We start from the raw sequence: 18210 nt of genomic DNA, 5'->3' as shown, positions 1-18210 counted from the left end.
CTGGGCTCGGGGTACCGCGGGGGTCATGGAGCCCTTCCTCAGGAAGCGGCTGGCCTTCCTGTCTTCCTTCTGGGACAAGATCTGGCCGGCGGGCGCTCCAGATGGTGGCATCCACCGCTTCCCTGGCCCCGACAGGGACGCTGGGCTGGAGCCCCCTGCCTGCGAGTCCCGGGCCGCGGAGCCTCCCGCCCCCGAGCTGGGCAGCCCGCGGGCGCAGGGGCAGCTCATCAGGGCTCTCTGCGACTTCTCGGCGCGGTGTGTGGACGAGCTGAGCGTCAGCTGCGGGGACAGGCTCTACGCCCTCAGGGAAGACGGCGACTATATCTTTGCTCGAAGGCTCTCTGGCCCGCCCAGCATGGGGCTCGTGCCCACAGCCTGTGTGGCCAGGGCCACCCCCGAGACTCTCTCAGACCAACCGTGAGTACCACCTGCTCTGGGTGTCAGGGGCAAGCACAGGATGGAGCTTGCAGCCGGCTCCCTCAGGCCCCGCCGTCCAGGGGGCACGGTGTGGCGCTCACAGCAGTGACTGTGCCTGGACAGGTCCAGCGGCCAGTTGGCTGGACAGCATGTATGTATGCTGCTGTCACATGGGAACTCAGCCCGGACCTGAACACTCACAGCCTCCGAGTCCACGGCGTTGGCTGAGGGGTCTCTGCTTGGAGGGCGGGGCCTAGGGCCTGGGGCGCAGTTCTGAATGAGACGGGCACGGCCTTGTCTTCCTGCAGCTCCCAGGGAGGACACGGGTGTGCAGAGAGGCCATCGCATGTCCCTCCTACTGGAGGGGTGAGATGGTGACAGGGTGCAGGGGTGATGAGCTGGGCCAGAGAGGGGTGCTCGCCTGCCCCTTATCCCCTCCGCCAGCACTGGGCCCGGTACGGGGCACAGACGACCCTCCCAGAGAGGCTTGTCTGGGGAGTAGACACAGGTGGGGAAGCCCGCCCACTCCTCCAGGACTGCCTGAGGCCCCCGGACTGGGGCAGTCCACGGGCGGGAAGTGGTTAAAACCGACGCCTGGCTGTTTATATGCCAGTCTGTGATCGCCAGGGGAAGGCAGAGGATGGGAGCTCTCCAGGAGGGCTCCTCAGAGGAGGTGACCTCTCAGCTCAAGCTCCAGGTCCGTAGGACAGGGCAGCCTCCTGGTATAGTTGTATGCCAGCTCCTCGCAGGATCCTGCCATATGGCAGTGGACATAGCCCATGGGCCTCAAGCATCTCCCCAAACTCTGGACGTTACCCCTACCCTTGTTTCCCCTGAATGCAGTGGGCCAGTCTGGCTGTCATGGCCATCGCCATCTCTGACATCTAGATGGATGGGGGATCAGCGAGGGGGGCCCTCAGGGACAAAGAGGCCTCCTTCCAGCCCCAGCGTGCACAGAGGGGGCGTGCTGGGTGAGAACGGTCCCGAAGCTGGTTGGTGAACAGGGCCGGCAAAGGCCGGCCCCACGGCCCAGTCAGGCTGCCCTTCTCTGCTGCCCAGACCCCGACCTGATGTGGGTCCCTGATCTCAAGCCCTGCACATGTCCGCTGCAGACCAGCACTAGGTCTTAGCTTCATTCAAGCTGTGTCCAGCCTCCTGGGACTGCTCAGAGTCCCCGGGCTCTGAGGGATTTGCAGATGTCAGGGGAAGGTGCTTTCTGAGGGGACCAAGCAACCGTTCTGATGGGGCGAGGCAACAGCACTCCAGGTGTGGGGGACAAACAGTTCTCCGCAGGAGGCTGGGGGCGGGGAGGGGCCGATGACCGTCCGCCAGGTGAAGATGGAAGGCTGACCGCATTCACAGGGGCACTAGCCCCAGTCGCCAGCCGCTCAACCTCCATGCGGGGCCTCGGCGCTCAGCCTTACCTCGCCCACTGCCCCATGCCCCAGTGGGGGACCCCGAGGGCATCCCTACGCTGCTGTCCTGGGAGGGGCCGCCAGAGCACCTTCACACCCGAGAGGCTCTCTGGTGGCAGGTCCTAGAAGGCGGGGCCCGGCTGCAGGGGACCCTCAGTGTAGAGCCTGGCAGCCTCAGGGCCGTACCTCCTGCTCTGCAATCAGTGTGTCCCCAGAATGTCTGTCTATCTGCTTTCCCTGAGCCTACCACCCCAGCGGGTGTCGTCTGAGGACCCGTGTAACGTCCACATGTCCTGGACCCTTCGCCGCCAGCCCCACCTGCTGATTTTACCTTCTAATGTCCCTGGGGCCTCTGCCTGCCACCCACAGTGCCCCACCTCTTCCTGTCTCCAGCTTTATCCCCTCCAGCCCGGCCACCCACCCCCAGCTCTGGTGTTGGTTCCCAGGCCCCTCCCACAGCTCCCAGGTCTGTCCCTGCCCCCCTCCTGCCCGGCCCTGCCCTCGCCCCAGGCTCCAGCAGCACCCGCCAGCCTAAGACGGCACGGCTTTGCCCACCCAGCCCCCTCTTTTCAGGACACCCCAACCTTGGGTTGACTCACTTTGAGTCATGCTTTGGGCCCCCTGGTGGTCTAAGAGCCAGACCCTGTGCTCTCCCTCAGGGTGGGTGAGGGGCCACGCTCACGGGGTCGTCCCTGAGGGTCTGTGGCTCCCTCTCAGGGACAGACCTCCTGCCACTGGGTCCCTGGAAGTTGACTCAGGTGTGAGGTTCCCCGACCTGGGCCTTGGGGAGCAGACCCAGGAGATGGGGTGAGGCCAGGAGTCACACCTGGCCTGACTCAGGTGGACTGCTGGCCCAGCTGGGGTGCAGACAGGAGAGCCCCAGGCGGGCCCCTGACCCAGCCCATGCTCAGGTGTGAGGGTCCCGCCTTCTGCAGACGAGGAAAGGGAACATTTCCACATGCGCAGAGGGCCAGGGTGCTGGCCAGGTTCCTCGGTCATGGACACTCACTGCCCCAGCTCTCTCTGTCCTCTCCTGACCTCCTGCCCAGCCTGGCTCAGGCCACCTCCTCTCGGGCAGTCCCAGCTGCTGCAGGACTGAGGCTGGCTTCTCCTATCCCCACGTGTCCACCTCCCAAGGCACATGGGCCGTGCCCAGCCAGGTGGCACCCATGGTCCTCCAGGCCGCACCTGTAGCCCAGCCCACATACCTAGCATCATCAGGGCCCCTGGTCCCCAGTGGACCCCCACCCCTCACAGGGACTTGGCAGTCTTGAGTTTGACAGGTTCAGCCCGTACCCAGGGTTGGCGGTCACTTTATGGCAAGAGTAATGGAAAATCTGTGGCTGAGGTGAGTGGCTGGTCTCACCTAACACAGGTCACTGCAGGTGGCTATGTGAGCTCTATGCTGGCCCGATCAGCCCTCCTGTTTCAGTCCCGATCACTCTGGAGGCTGGGCACGGGGGGCTGGGACAGGCACAGACCCCCGGCCAGGACCCCAGCATGGGGCAGCCTGTGCACCTTCTCCCTGGGAGATGGCGGACGGTCGGGGCTCAGCCCTGCCGCCCGCACGGAGCGGGCACAGGGGGGTCTGATCTGTGTGGGGCCAGGAGTCACTCAAGGCTGGGCCTGCCTGGTGACTACCATGCCCACCCTTTGCAGCTGGTACTTCAGTGGCATCAGCCGAACCGAGGCCCGGCGGCTGCTCCTGTCCCCGGCCAATGCCCCAGGGGCCTTCCTCATCCGGCCCAGTGAGAGCAGCCAGGGGGACTACTCGCTGTCAGGTACGAGGGTGGCCCTCGTGCCCCTGTGCCCACGGAGGCGCCCGGCCCAGCCCAACCCGCCTGGAACATTGCTGACCTTGGGGTGGTTGCTCCCCAGGCAGTGCCGGCCCCTCGCCCATGCCTGGCCCCACATCGGGCCTGAGCCCCCGCTGCTGCTTGCCTCGTGTCTGCTCAGCCCTTCGCTCGCTCGCTCGCTCGTTCGCTCATTTATTCACTTACTCTGCTCACCTGCTGACTCACTCATTTCCTCATCCACTCATTGATTCACTCGTTTCCACTCATGTATTCACCTGTTCACTCCTCCATCCGTCCCTCGCCCCTTCGCCCCTTCACAGTCCTCCTCCTTCACGGACTTCCTCGCAGCGTCCGTCAGTCACCAAGCGTCCATGGGTGCCTACTCTGCAGCTGCCCACTGTGGCCCGCAGCTGCCCACACTCCCTCTTTCCATATGCAGCTCCGGCCACTGTCTCAAGGCCAGATCTGAGCCAGGCCCGGAGAAGGGGTGTGGTGGTCCCCTGGGGGGTGTGGGGCCTGGGAGGGTCCGGTGCTCGGCCTCCATCTCTGTCCCCTCCCAGTTCGGGCCCAGGCCAGAGTCCGCCACTACCGCATCTGCACGGCGGCCGACGGCGGCCTCTACCTGCAGAAGGGCCGTCTCTTCCCCAGCCTGGAGGAGCTGCTCACCTACTACCAGGCCAACTGGAAGCTGATCCAGAACCCGCTGCTGCAGCCCTGCGTGGCCCAGGTGGGCTGCCCCCCCTGCCTGCCTGGCTGCCCCTCCGCCGTGGGGGTCTGATGAGGCCGAGAGCCCCACATCTGCCTGCTGCGTCTGCTCCCCCAGGTGTCACATCTCCGCCTCGGGGGCTGCTGGGGGGGGACTCCTGGCAGGGCAGCAGCCGGAGGGCAGGGGTGAGCTTGGGGAGGCATCTGCGGAGGGCCCCGGGTGGAGGGTGTGGGAGGGGACGCTGACTCAACCGTCTGCGCCTGGCCTGGAGCCCCAGCTCTGCCCAGACCAGCTGTCCTGCTGGGGCCGGGCGGCGAGCCGGTTCCTCTGGTCCCTAATGACAGCCCAGCCGGGCAGTAATGAGTGTTTGTGGATGGAGGGCCATCGCCAGCAGAGGTGCCACTTAGGTCTGGGGCCAGGCCCAAGGAGCTCGGCACCTGGCCCCCCCACCCCAGCCGGGTCCAGAGCTGGGTGTGTGCTGGGGCCCAGGTACAGACGCCTGGTCCTCTGGGGAAACTGCCCACTGGGCCGGGGACACGGGCCTTGGTGCTGAGTGCCCCCACCCCCACAGAAGCCCCCCGAGCAGGACGAGTGGGAACGGCCGCGCTCCGAGTTTGCCCTGCACAGGAAGCTGGGCGAAGGCTACTTTGGGGAGGTGTGGGAAGGCCTGTGGCTGGGCTCGGTCCCTGTGGCAGTGAAGGTCATCAAATCAGGTGGGTGAGGCCCCAGCCCGGGGGGAGGGGCAGCCGCAGGTGGGGGGGGCGGGCCCTGAGCCTCGCCTCGCCCTCCCGCAGCCAACATGAAGCTGGCCGACCTCGCCAAGGAGATCCAGACGCTCAAGAGCCTGCGTCACAAGCGGCTCATCCGGCTGCATGCCGTGTGCTCCGTGGGCGAGCCGGTGTACGTCGTCACCGAGCTCATGAGCAAGGGCAGCCTGCAGGCCTTCCTGGGCAGTGAGTGCGGCCCCTCGCAGCGGCCTGTGTGCGGCCGCGCCCTCCCGGCCTGGGGGACAGACACCTGCCCGCCTCTCAGCCAGGCCTTTGTCACTGAAGCTGGATTTCCAGAGGCCCCGGGGCTGTGGGCGACTCTGGCCAACAGTGGGCTCAGGGTCCCTGGTCTGGGCCAGGCCTGGCCTTATGGAGGGACAGTCAGTGTGGGGTTCCAGACCGGGTGGAGGGCAGGTGGGGGCAGGCCCGTCTGGGTCACCAGCCTGAACGAGGTCTGCATGGACCCAGCTCAGCCCTCCGTGTCCCCCACCCCAGCTGGCCATTCTGTGCTCCCAGGCCCCAAGGAGTAGCTTGCCTTGAGCAGTCCCTGGGGCTGCAGTGCCCGCTGCAGCTTTGGCGGGTGGTGCTGTCCTCACCCCGTCTCACAGATGGGGAACCGGAGGCACAGAGGGATGTCACCGGGAAGACGCCAGCCCCCTGACTGCCGGCCCTCTCTGCAGGCCCCGAGGGCCGGGCCCTGAGCCCGCCTGTCCTGCTGGACTTCGCCTGCCAGGTGGCCGAGGGCATGAGCTACCTGGAGGAGCGGCGAATCGTGCACCGGGACCTGGCCGCGAGGAACGTGCTCGTGGGCGATGCCCTGGCCTGCAAGGTGGCTGACTTCGGCCTGGCCCGGCTGCTCAAGGTCAGTGTGGGCTCAGGCCCCTGCCTGGGGCAGGGCACCGAGTGGCTGGGAGGGGCAGGCGCTACTCCGCCCACCCCAGCATGGTGTCCCCTCACCAGGATGATGTCTACTCCCCGAGCAGCGGCTCCAAGATCCCCGTCAAGTGGACGGCGCCCGAGGCGGCCAACTACCGTGTCTACTCCCAGAAGTCGGACGTCTGGTCCTTCGGAGTGCTGCTCTACGAAGTGTTCACTTACGGCCAGTGTCCCTATGAAGGTGGGCTGCCAGGCTTCCCGGGGTGGCGGGGGGCGGGGAGACCAGGCCCCAGGGCTGCTGGCTCAGCAGGGGCAGGGCTGGGTGAGGGCGGAGGGAGGTCTCCACGGATGCCTGGCCCCTCTCGCCCCCTCCCCAGGAATGAGCAACCAGGAGACTCTGCAGTGGATCGCGAGGGGCTACCGCCTGCCGCGCCCCGCCGCCTGCCCGGCCGAGGCGTATGCGCTCATGCTGGCGTGCTGGCAGGCCAGCCCGGAGGAGCGGCCGGCCTTCACGGCACTGCAGGAGAAGCTGGGCGCCATCCGTGGGCGCCTCCCCCCTGCCCTCACGTGACCCCGGGCACTGGGCTGCGGCTGGGCCTCTCCTCCCCGGGGGCCCCCAGGACGGTGTTTGTTGTCAACGTGGACAGGGGTGCCGGGTTGTCCGGAAGTGCCACCGGCCACAGAGACCCTGGCCGTGGGCCTCAAGGCGGACACGCACACGTGTGCGCACACGAGGCAGACACGTGCAGACACACGTGCCGACACCCACCCGGGGAGAGGAGGGGTCGCCGTCCGCCTGGGTGGCCAGGACTCGGCAGAGAAGGCCAGCTAGAGCCGGTGTTCGGGGTGGCCTCAGGGAGACTGTGGACAGAAGAGTCCTGAGCCCAGGCCGAGGCCCCTCCTGCTGGCACCTGCCTGCTGCCCTTGGCCCCCTGGACTCTCTCCAAGGTCAAGAGCAAGAGGCATGGCTTCCCAGTTTTTTCTGAAGTCCCTCGGCCCTGTTTAAGGGCCAGGGGCGGGGCTCCCAGGGGCACGCCAAGGACTGTGCACGCGAGCAGTGGCACTCAATAAACGCGTGTGACGGACTCAGGCACGCATAGGGATGTGTCGCCCAAGGGCCTTGATCCCCAAACCAGAGCTGCAGCTGACGGGCCATCCGCCTGCCGGTCTGCCGCGGCTGGGGCTGGGTCGGGGTGCCGGGAGGACGGGCCGGCGGTGGGTGGCTCTTTTGGGGGATGGGTGCCCCTGTGGTCGGTTCTCTGGGGGTGGGACAAGGTGAGACGAAGCCAGCATGTCTGCTTCGGGGGTGGGGGTCTGGCGCCGGCCCTGTGCAGTCGGGCAGGGTGCAGGGTGAGCGCCGTGGGATGCAGACAACTGGGTGACAGCCGTCTGGAGCAGAGGGCAGCGTTCCCAGTGAGCCCACCCCCCACCCAACCTGGTTCCAGACACAGCCAGAGCCACCGAATACAGCTGGGCGCCCGTGACCGTTGTTTGTTGCTCGCCTGCCCAGCTGTAGATAGGTACAGAGGGGACGGGGCACAGTGGCAGGGTCTGCCTTCGGGATGCCCGACCCCCACCCTGCCGGGAGCCCTTTGCTGACAGCTGTGCCCCAAAGGCTTGTGGGGACAGAAGGGGCAAAGGCATGCCCGGCTGCCCTCGGCTCAGTGATCCTGGAGGGAACGGCCGCTGCACAGTTTAGGGCCAGCCTCACCACTGACCACAGGCCCTGCCTGTGCAGGACGGAGCTGGGACCCTTGACTGCAGGGTGCCCTCTGACCCCCTGGGGCCACAGGAGGACACAGCTGTGCAGGGCTGGCGTGGTGGGGGCGGGGGATGAGCATTCGGCAGGAAGGGTGGGGGCAGCACAGAGGGAGGAGGAGGAGCTGGCCACTTGAGGGCCCTGATCAGGCTGGCTGTAGGGTAGAGCCGAGCATGGAGGGCAGGAGCCCCTTGGAGCCTCAGCAGCCAGGCTGGGACTGCCCACCCCGGATGGAGGGTGGGGGCGGGAGTGTTTGGCCTGAGCTGCATGGGACCCCAAGCAGCAGCCCTTGACTCTCGTCCTGTCCTGGGAGAGGTGGGGCCCAGCCCTGGCATGTGGGCCCGAGGGCGAGGGCTTGAGCTGAGCTCCTCCAGGCTGGGGGCCCTCCTCCTTGCTGGGAGCTGAGGTGAGCTGAGCGAAGGGAGGCTGGGCTGGCGGCCAGTGCCGGGCAGGAATGTGCTGGGCTGGGCATGGCACCTGGCCAGGGAGGCAGGTGTGCGTGGGGTCATCCCTGGAGTCTCACCAGCCACATGCTGGACAGGTTTGTGCTCCAGAGCCTCGGGGTGGGGGGGGCGGGGCGCTCAGTCTCGAAACCTTGCTTCCTGGTGTGGCCCAGGTAGAGCCCCAGGTACTCCTGCACCCAGTGACACGTGAGGTCCCCTGGACACAGGCTCACGGGCCAGGCCCTGGGCTGAGGGGCCAGAGGGAATTGGTGAGCAGCGGGGGGAGGGGGCTTGGAGCGCCCGGGGCCCACAGGTGCTTAGCAGCCCCCATCAGCCTCCCCTCCCGTCTGCTGCCCCTCCATACCTCAGCGGGAATGGTGCTGGGCTGTGACTTTGTGAGCAGCACACGTGCCTGTCCCTCCTCTACAGATGGAGTGGCTGTGCCACCACTGTCTCCAACGGAAGGGGGCGTTCCAGCCCGTGGGGTTCAGCGGCCATCTGCTTTCACAGTCCCCCTGTCTTGGTGGAGCCCCCGGCCCGCCCCCCCCGCCGATGGGGAAGTAACTCAGGCCCCAGGCTGACCCTAGTCTGCAACCCTTACCCCAGGCCCCTCCTGTCTCTCCAGTGGCCCTGGAGGTTTGGGAAGGGAGTGACTGGTCCTTCAGCCTTGGTCCCTCCCAGTCCAAGGCTCGGACCCCAGGAGGACCCTGTCTGACTGGTCACTCTGCTCTCTCTCGCCCTGGCTCAGGTCCGGCCACGTGGTCACTTGGCAGGTGGGCAGGAGCGCTGCTCACACTGGCCGGCCCTGGCAGGTGGGAGGATAGGCGGGGGCTGCTCGGCCCTCGGGCGGAGCCCAGGGTGCTGAGGAGGCGCCTGGCCCGGGGAAGTGCGCCAGCTCCTCAGCTGGGTGGGGTGGCCGGTCGGCTTGGCCCCGCCCACCTCCGTGCTCGCAGCCGGCCCAGTGACAGGCGGCAAGGTCAGGTGGCCTGGTCCTGCTGCCACAGTGGCCATGGTGTCCCGGGACCAGGCTCACCTGAGCCCCAGGTACGTGGGGCTCTGGGACTTCGAGGCCCGCACGGCCGAGGAGCTGAGCTTCCGGGCGGGGGACACCTTCCACGTGGCCAGGAGGGAGGATGAGTGGTGGTGGGCCACGCGGCTGGACGCAGCGGGCAGGGCCCTGGCCGAGGGCTATGTGCCCCGCAACTACCTGGCTGAGAAGGAGACGGTGGAGTCTGAGCCGTGAGTGTCCCTGCGCCCTCTCCAAGGTCCCCACCCCCCGCTGCTGCCCCTCAGGAGCTGGGGTGGGGGTCGCAGAGGGGCAGCATCGCACTGCGGGCGAGCCCGGGGAGGGCGGGGGTGCTGGCTGGCGAGACTCGTGGCTCACTGGACCTGTGCCCTCGTCAGGGCTGGACCCCCCACCGGTCCCGGGAGTGCTGACGGGGCTTTGCCAGGTGATGTCTGGGGGCTGGGGCACCGAGGTGTGTGGCCCTCCCCTGTGGTTACTTCATGGCTCCAGGACCCAAACAGGACAGAAAAGGCCGCAGTGGGCTTCCGCGAGGCTGACAGGGTCTTCGTGGGAGTTCGGGGCGGAGACGCAGCCTTTCGGGGAGCAGGCTTCACTCACCTTTCAAATAACCGAAACCAGATGCATGACCTAGTTAGGAGGAGGAGGCCATTGCAACATGCCCGTCTGGGGCGTGGGCTTCCGGCTCTGCTCCCTGCACCCTCGCGGCTGCCCCGTCACCGGCAAGGTGGCTTCAGGAGGTGGCGGCAGCCCCTGGGCACTGCCCAAGGATGCCTGAACCAGCACGGGCAGCCTGCTGTGGGCACGTCCGCAGCGGCCTGGGGTGGCTCCTCTGAGCTGCGGTGCGGGGGCCCAGCAGGGGGCGCTCCTCTGCAGCCCACCTGCGCATCCCGTGTCCCTCACCATTCACCCGCCTTGACTGAGCGCCCGCTGGGTGCTGTTCCCGCCCACTGACGGGAGCTGAGCAGGAAGCAAGCTCAGTGGGAAATAGGACAGCTTCAAAGGCATGGGTCCCACGACGGGCATGACGTGGGGGGCGGGGTGGGGGGAGGCCCTGAGAACCAGCAATTTTGAGAAGCGGGAAGGAGGCAGGGTGGATGGGCGAGTGACAAGGGTCTGAGGTGTGCGGGGTCGGTCTGGAGTGGGCATGGACCCACAGTGCCTGATGGACTCGGGGTACCAGGGGCAGAGCGGCTGGCAGCAGAGGTCAGCTGGGGCGCTCGCAGGCCCCACGCTGCTGCCCCGAGCCCAGGGGCTGGCTGCTGGTGTGGGATGCGCGAGTGTGTGAGTGTGTATACGTGTGTGCAGACGTATGTGTTGAATGAAGCACATGTGTGCGCGGCCTGCTGCTTGACACCCAATCCCAGGTCTCATGGTGCTGGAGCAGTGTGTCTGTGGCCCGGGTCACAGGAGGTGGTCACAGAATCACAGGACAATGTGGCCCCATGGGACGAACAACACGTCTCTGGCACAGGGTGGCTCCGACCCCACTGACAGGATGGGGGGACCTCTTATGGGTCACTAGGGCCTTTCTTGGTGCCCGGAACCAGCCACCTGGGACATTCGGGGTCTATGATGGGCGAAGAGGGGCCTGGGTCATGGGCAGTATCGGAGAGCAGCTGTGGGTCGGGGCTGGCAGCATGAGGAGGTGGAGGGGTGCCGTGGGGTCGGCGTAGGGTCAGCGTGGGCTCTGGACCCCCAGGTGGTTCTTCGGCCGCATCTCCCGCTCGGAGGCCTCGCACCGGCTGCAGGCCGCGGGCACGGAGCCCGGGACCTTCCTGATCAGGGCCAGCGAGAAGCCGGGCGCCGACTACGTGCTCTCGGGTATGGCAGCCCCCACCGTTCCCCCGGCCCCTAACCCTCCCTCTGGCATGCGGGGGGCCTGGCCCCTCTGGCCTGGCCTGTCCCGCTGGCCTCAGTGTCCAGGCCGTCTCTTCCGTCCCTAGGGACCCCTGAGAGGGCTGCGGGCCCAGCCCGGCCGGGCGGCTCTCTGCTGGGGTCCTGGGCCTGGGTTTCTCCTTGCCCTGCTGGGCGCACCCCGTCTCTCCCCGTCGTACCCCTCGCCTTCTTCTGGCTCCCCTCTGAGGGGGTGGTCCCAGGGGCGCACACGCCTGTTCACACGTGTCCCCCCTGCTCCAGTGCGGGACAGGCAGGCCGTGAGGCACTACAAGATCTGGCGGCGGGCGGGCCGGCTGCACCTCAGCGACGCCGTGTCCTTCCCCAGCCTGCCCGAGCTCGTGGACCATCACCGGACCCGGAGCCTGTCCCACGGCCTGCGGCTGACCCTGCCCTGCTGGAAAGTAGGGCCGCCCCCCGCCTGCCCGCCCCAGCCCTGCCCCACTACGGCCCATGACGACACGGACTCCTGGGGTCACACAGGGTGGGCGGCCGTCCTGACAGGCTGACCGGCTGGAGTGGACCCCAAGGGACACTGGCTGGTCCCGTGGAGCTGGGCACGGGCCGGAGGCTGGGGCGGGGACGTGCCCTTCTTTGCCACGTCACTCCCGCTCCGTGGCCAGCAGAGGTCACGTTGCTCCGCCATGTCCTGAGTCTCTCTGGGCCTGTGGGAGCCAGGTGACAAGGGCATGTGCCCTGGCCAGCAGCTGGACGGGTTTTCTGAGTGGCACTTGGGCCATTATAACTGGCCCAGAGCAGGCGGTAAGGGTGACACATGTTTGCAGGACATAGCAGGGGCCAGCCCCTGGGGGAGCCTGGAGTGTGGTCACGCTCTGCATCCTGGGATTCCTCAGCTGACCCGAGATTGGTCAGGGGCTCCCCCTGCCGGGCGCGTTGGGAACTCCTGGGGGGTGTTCTGTGCGAGGAGCCCCCACCGCCCTGCCCTGTCTCTCCAGCACGAGCCGGAGCCCCTGCCCCACTGTGCTGACTGGGAGAGGCCTCGGGAGGAGTTCACGCTCTGCAGGAAGCTGGGGTCCGGCTACTTTGGGGAGGTCTTCGAAGGGTTCTGGAAGGGCCAGGTCCGAGTGGCCATTAAGGTCATCGCCCGAGGTAAGCGGCCTCACTCACTGGGGGTGGGGCCGAGCCAGACCAAGGCCCTTATGACCCGCGTGCCACATGCTGCCCTAAATTGTGCCACATGTGGCACCTATAGCAGTATGGAGGTGACATTTCCCTTTCGATTTCAAATGTTTTTACCTAAATGCATTTATTGTGAGGGAACCTTAAATTCTTAGTGCATGGAATACCACTAAAATCACTAGATCACTAGAAATCGGGAAAGGTCCATCTACAATCTCCCTGGGAAGCACCACGGGCCCTGGCCCTGGGAACGTACTGGGGGTTGTCCCAGCTCTGTATCTGGCTTGGGCAGGTGTTGGCCAAATGTGGGTACTGATGGTGTCTGGGGTGCTGTGAGAGCAGAGGGTGGAGACAGTGGGTAGGGTGCTGGGGTGTCCTGGGACTAAGTCATGTCTGCCCTGGGAGCCGGGGCATCCCGGCAGGGCGCCCACACTCACTGAGTGTGGGTGGGTGGGGAGGCGGCCGCAGGGCTGCACCCGCTGAGGCCACCCTCACCTGCAGATGACCTCCTGCACCAGCACACCTTCCAGGCGGAGATCCAGGCCATGAAGAAGCTTCGGCACAAGCACATCCTGGCGCTGTACGCTGTGGCATCCGTGGGGGACCCCGTGTACATCATCACAGAGGTCATGGACAAGGGGAGCCTGCTGGAGCTGCTGCGCGGTGAGCGGGGGCAGCTCCTGCAGCTCCTTGCAGCAGACCAAGGGGCCACGGGCTCGCTGGAGGGAATGGGAGAGACCTGCACCATACACGGGGTCACCCCCACACCATACACGGGGTGGCTGGGGGGCTCTTGAAGCCTTTGTCAGGTCTTTCTGTTTAAAAGCATCTGTCCACTGCGGGAATGTGAGGGAATCCAGTAAGTACACACAGGATGAGCCACTCCCGATTCCTGCGCCCACAGGTGACAGGCTGCTTTTCCGTGGCACCGGTGGGGCTGCTCCCAGCCAGCTTCCCAGCACGCAGGCCTGGCCCTCTCCGCTTTTCTCTTTTCCTAGAAGGGCCGTCCCTCCTCCAGTCACTGAACGTGCACACACACTGACACGCCCACGCACACTGCACCCGTGCAGGCACACGCGTGCGCACACACACTCCCACGTGGCTTGTTGACTCAAAGGCGCCATCTGTAACGAGCCCCATGATGTAACACCCAAACCAGGCAGTCGCTGCTGCCGAGGGCACAGATGCAGCCCGTTTCAGGGCCGGTGGAAGGCGAGGATGTGCTTTGCAGGATAAGTGGCATCTGCTACGTGATGTGTGTATCTGGGAATTTATTTTTATGTATCAATGTTTGGAAAACTCAGAATATGAAACTGCTGACGAAAGCTGGATCGCTGCGAGCAGTGTCCCACGTCACTGACTGTTCCTGGGGAGTGAGCATTGAGTCTGCACACTCCCGTGCAGGTGTGCTGTGTCACGTAGCCAGGGGTCCGCCGAACCTTTTCAGGGTTTTTCGTGTAAGCGATGCTGTGATGGACGCCTTGGCGCTTACGTCTGAGTTCACATTTCTTTAGTGTGGGTTCCCGGGAGGGCGCTGCATTTGGGTTGACTCAGAACGACCTTCCAGAAGGGTCACGGCGGGCTCACTCTCCCAGTTTAAATTGGGCCACCTGCCCTTTGCCCCAGCCCCTCCCGAGCCCAGGAGCCAGTAGAGCATGTGACAGAGGAGACATGGCCTCAGCGGGCTGCGCTGACCCTGGCCTCCCTTTGCCTGCACAGACTCTGCTGAGAAAGCCCTGCCGGTCTCCGAGCTGGTGGACATCGCGTCGCAGGTGGCCGAGGGCATGTGCTACCTGGAATCGCAGAATTACATCCACCGGGACCTGGCCGCCAGGAACATCCTGGTCGGGGAGGGCAACATCTGCAAAGTGGGAGACTTTGGGCTGGCCAGGCTCATCAAGGTGGGTCCCCCGGAAGGCAGGGCGCGTCCTCCCCTGTGCTCAGAGCTGCGGATTCCTGGGGTCTCCCTGAGCAGGGGCAGGGAGCCGAGGGCTGTTTCAGAGCTGGAGGGGCAGTGGGGAACCACAGGCGGAAAGGGAGGTGCCCAGGGCCTCTGCCGAGTGGGTGGCCTGGTGTCCAGGGAGGAGCAGGGGCCCAGCCCTCATGCGCCCATTCGCTGTCACTGCCCCCTTCTGGCGGTCGGCCAGGGAGGAGGCTGGGCGTGGTTTGTGAGCTCAGGGCAAACATCTCCCCACTACTTCCCGTCCGCTCAGAACGTGAAAGACACATGCGGACAGTCTGCAGCGGGCCTCCCAGCCCCTGCCGCGGCCCCTCCCTCCCCGTTACTCAGACCCCAGCCCGTGGCATGTACACCCCATATCCGTGGCATGTACACCCCATATCCGTAAGGGCTCCAGAATACCACAGCCACACCTTCAAGACCTGACGGTGACTCCTCAGTCATCACAGGCCCTCAGAGATGTTTCCAGATTCTTTCAAATGCCATGAATGTGTTTGTTCCTTGGCAGACCCACGCCTCACAACTGCTAGACTGCCTGCTGTCTTCCCCAAACGCACTTTTTGAGAAACTTGCTCTTTTCCTGAAGCCTTAGCTCTGAATTCCACTTTGCCCACCCCTGAGGCGGGGCCTGCCAGCAGGTGGGGGGACCTGTTGACGTTACCGCGATGGCCAGCGTCCAGGTCCCTTCGCTCGCCCGCATGATAGTCTGATGGTGTAGCTCTCTCCTCATTGTAAGCCGGAGGCTTCTGGAAAGAGACGTTTCTCTAATCCGCTCGGTGGCCAGCAGTGGGGCGGGTCAGCCGGGAAGGCTGAGCGTGACTCTTGGGCTTTTTCAAGTTTGTCCGCTGGCGGCCGGCCCATCAGCCTTCCTGTGGCATCTCTGTGAACTCCTGAGTCTGAACAGACTGCGGGCTCCACCACGCGGGCTCCTCCGTCCTGACTTCCCAGCTTGGGCCACCCGCCGTCCCTTCACACTCACAGGGCGGGACCTGCCGCCTCCCCCTAGTGGTGACGTGCGGCCTGCATATGACAGTGCTCACAGGCTCCGTGCTGGGGTGCTGCACACCTGCCCACCGCAACTGGTCCGCCTGTCCGTGCTGAGGAGGGGGCGGGTGGCCCCCACAGCGCATGTCTGATTGCAGGAGGACGTCTACCTTTCCCGTGACCGCAACGTCCCCTACAAGTGGACCGCCCCCGAGGCGCTCTCCCGGGGGCAGTACTCCATCAAATCCGACGTCTGGTCCTTCGGCGTGCTCCTGCATGAGATTTTCAGCAGGGGTCAAACGCCCTATCCAGGTACCGGGCCCCTAGGGTCCCGGACTGCAGGCAAGGTGGGAGGGGCCGTCACCTGGACACCATTCTGGGGGCCCGCGCTGTCCAGGGGCGGGCATTAGAGACGGGCGCGCGCGACCGAAGCTTTCCTGGGAAGGGCGGCCCGAAGTGGGGTGTGACTTTCAGAGGGTGGGGAGGAACAGGGTAGGTGGGCACTGGCCCCCCAGACCCGGCAGCCTCCTGTCCTGCTCCCCACAGGTATGTCCAACCACGAGGCCTTCCTGCGGGTGGACGCGGGCTACCGCATGCCCTGCCCGCAGGGGTGCCCGCCCACGGCACATCGGCTGATGCTCTGGTGTTGGCACAAGGACCCTGAGCAGAGGCCGAGCTTCCAGGCTCTGCGGGAGAGGCTCTCCAGCTCCACGAGGTACGAGAGCCCGCTCTGAGCACCGGCCTCCCTGCTGCTGCCTCGGGGCTGGCCACAAGGCGCCCACAGCTCTTCTGAGCAGGCTGGACACTGGACAGGGAAGTAGCCCTCTGCGGTCTGGGGGCTGAGGCCGCCCCTTCCAAGATACCAGCTCCTGGCAAGTGCTGGGCCTCCACAGCCGACGCCAACTCTGGAAGCCTCCAAGAGTGGACCATCCCTGGCACTGACCGAAGCCCACTGGCTCAGGCAGGCCCAGGGGCAGGCCTCCGCGGGCAGTGCACGATGGGACCCTCAGCTCTGGCTGTGCGCTCCCTTCGCCACCTGGCCCCTGCTGCCCCTAGGTCCCCCAGCAACCTATAGACGGGATGGGGCACTGCTGCCTGTTACCCTGTGCCAGGCAGCTGTCTTCTGCCATGGCCACCAGGAGGATCTGGGGACTCTGCCTGAACACTGGCCAGAAAGACAGGCTGTGGCCCAGGCTATCCTTAGGGACACCTCCCCATCCCAGATCCATCTGAGCAGGTGGAAACAAGGGCCCAGCCTACCAGCCCTGGGACCACAAGGCAGGGGACGGGGCTGCCCCATCCATCCGCCTGGACAGAGGGTTGGCAGAACACAGGCTGCCACTTGGGGCCACAAACCTCACAAGTACCTTAGAATAAATTCATGCGAACATCTATAGCACAGGTTGAGGGGGACAGGAAAGGAAGACTCCCTTAGGGGCCACCTGAACCCCACCCAGTGGCCAGTGGAAGCCGCTCCTCTCCAAGTCCCCCACCTCACGGCAGGCTGCCCTCTCCTGGGGCACTCAACAGACATGGGTCAGCCTCTTGGCCCCTGGGGCACGTGGACACGAGGAAGCAAGATGACACAACCACTCTCCCCAGCTCCGAGCTGGACTTTGCCCCAAGCTGGGCTGTGGTGGGAAGGCAGCTATGCAGCGCCCCACTCACTCCTGTCTTAGTTTTGGGTGCCTGAGACCATGCACAGGTCCAGCCCAGAGTGTACCCCACAGGGGCTAGAGGAGGTGACACCTTATGGGAAGGCACCGGGGGCAACAGCCGGTCTTGTCCCTTCCCCTCCCCTCCCTCCCTAGATGTTGGGGGCCTCTTTGGCTCTTACAGAAGGTACTGGGTCCCTCCAGCCAAAGGCTCCCAAGCTCACAGCCAGAGGTGCAGCCTCCCAGTGGCCACGGGGCCAGAAGCTGAGTCCCCTGGAGGCCCTGACCTCAAGAGCCTGTCCAGCTCCTTCGAGCAGCTTGGGGAGGGGGGATCTGGGTCAGGCCTCAGAGGTAGCCCCCAGCAAGGAGCTCCAGGAAGGCCTGGGGACAGGGCCAGCTCCCCACCCCCACTGGGAAGTAAGGCGGTTGAGTGGAGGGGTTCGGTGCCTTCTACACGCCTCAGGACACAGCTGACAGGCACCATCGGGGCTGCTGGCCGCTTGTTTATTTTGCGCTTGGTGCAAGGCACACGGTCAGGGTGTCAGGGAGGCTCGCGTGTGGCTAGGACAGGAAAGAGCGGCCCTCCCAGGGTCCTTGCTGCTTCGATATTAAAGAAGCCAACCGCTTCTGCTGGCTGCAGCCTGCCTAGTCTATGGGGTGGGGCGGGGCGGGGCAAGGGACTCAGAAGAGCCCAGCGCCTCTGGAAGTCTGGTGGCTGGTGGTGGCCACTCAGGATGGGGGCCCGGTGCTGGCTGTGCTGGGCTGGCCACCAGGCTGCTTCCTTGTGGCTTCCTGAGCCAGGTCGCAGGTGATCATGCTGCTGGAGGCCTGGGGAGATGGTGAGCTGGGGAGAGAGAGTGCGGTCAGAGGCTGTCCCCACCTGCCCCCACTTCCCACCGGCCCCCAGGGAGGTGGACTCACTGCTCTGGGGACTCCAACACTGTGGCCATGAAGGGGAGCGTGGACTTCCCGAAAAAGAAGCTCGCCCACCAGTGACCGGGGTCAGCCTTGGGGAGACCTGAGAGAAGCCAAGCGGGGTCATGGTGCTGCCGCCCACTCCTGGGGCAGAGGGGAGGTGGGCCGGCACTCACCGGGGTGGTGGGGGATGGCTTCCCCGGGGCACTCGGCACTCCCACAGGAGCTGTTACTGGAAGTGGAACCCAGGCGGCCTGGAGAGGAGAGGCAGGTCAGCTCCGGCCGAGCCCACTCCCCACTCCGCGGTTCTCGAGGGGCTGGAGCTGACGCCACGGCTGGGCGGGGAGCCGTGGTCAGGGCCGTCGGGCGGTGGGCGAGGGGCTTGCTTACGCCGGTAGTAGTCGTGGGTGGCCACGAGCGAGCCCACAGGCGGAAAGGGAGGTGCCCAGGGCCTCTG

The 18210-nt window shown here is 65.9% G+C and overlaps 2 protein-coding genes across 3 annotated transcripts; both read left to right on the top strand.

Moving 5' to 3' along the window:
- Positions 1-25: 25 nt before the first annotated feature.
- Positions 26-6548, top strand: SRMS (src-related kinase lacking C-terminal regulatory tyrosine and N-terminal myristylation sites). Its single transcript, XM_011374146.1, has 8 exons — positions 26-417; positions 3492-3613; positions 4189-4355; positions 4906-5047; positions 5129-5287; positions 5782-5963; positions 6062-6218; positions 6355-6548. Exons 1-8 carry the CDS (start codon positions 26-28, stop codon positions 6546-6548), a joined length of 1515 nt encoding a protein of 504 aa, XP_011372448.1.
- A 2621-nt stretch (positions 6549-9169) lies between these two features.
- PTK6 (protein tyrosine kinase 6) lies at positions 9170-16086 on the top strand. Of its 2 annotated transcripts, XM_011374063.2 has the most exons (8): positions 9170-9418; positions 10906-11027; positions 11343-11503; positions 12056-12209; positions 12741-12902; positions 13959-14140; positions 15342-15495; positions 15730-16086. In XM_011374063.2, exons 1-8 carry the CDS (start codon positions 9189-9191, stop codon positions 15915-15917), a joined length of 1353 nt encoding a protein of 450 aa, XP_011372365.1. In that variant the 5' UTR covers positions 9170-9188; the 3' UTR covers positions 15918-16086. The 2 variants fall into 2 exon arrangements, 1 of the variants encoding a protein (XP_011372365.1); XR_002776025.1 differs by lacking the exons at positions 10906-11027; positions 15730-16086 and having other exon boundaries at positions 9189-9418; positions 15342-15496.
- Positions 16087-18210: the final 2124 nt, after the last annotated feature.

The sequence above is a fragment of the Pteropus vampyrus genome, unplaced genomic scaffold (genome assembly GCF_000151845.1).
Source record: "Pteropus vampyrus isolate Shadow unplaced genomic scaffold, Pvam_2.0 Scaffold239, whole genome shotgun sequence".
NCBI classification, from domain to species: Eukaryota; Metazoa; Chordata; class Mammalia; order Chiroptera; family Pteropodidae; genus Pteropus; species Pteropus vampyrus.
The sequence above is the reverse complement of the archived record's forward strand: the minus strand, read 5'-3'. Positions and strand labels throughout refer to the sequence as shown.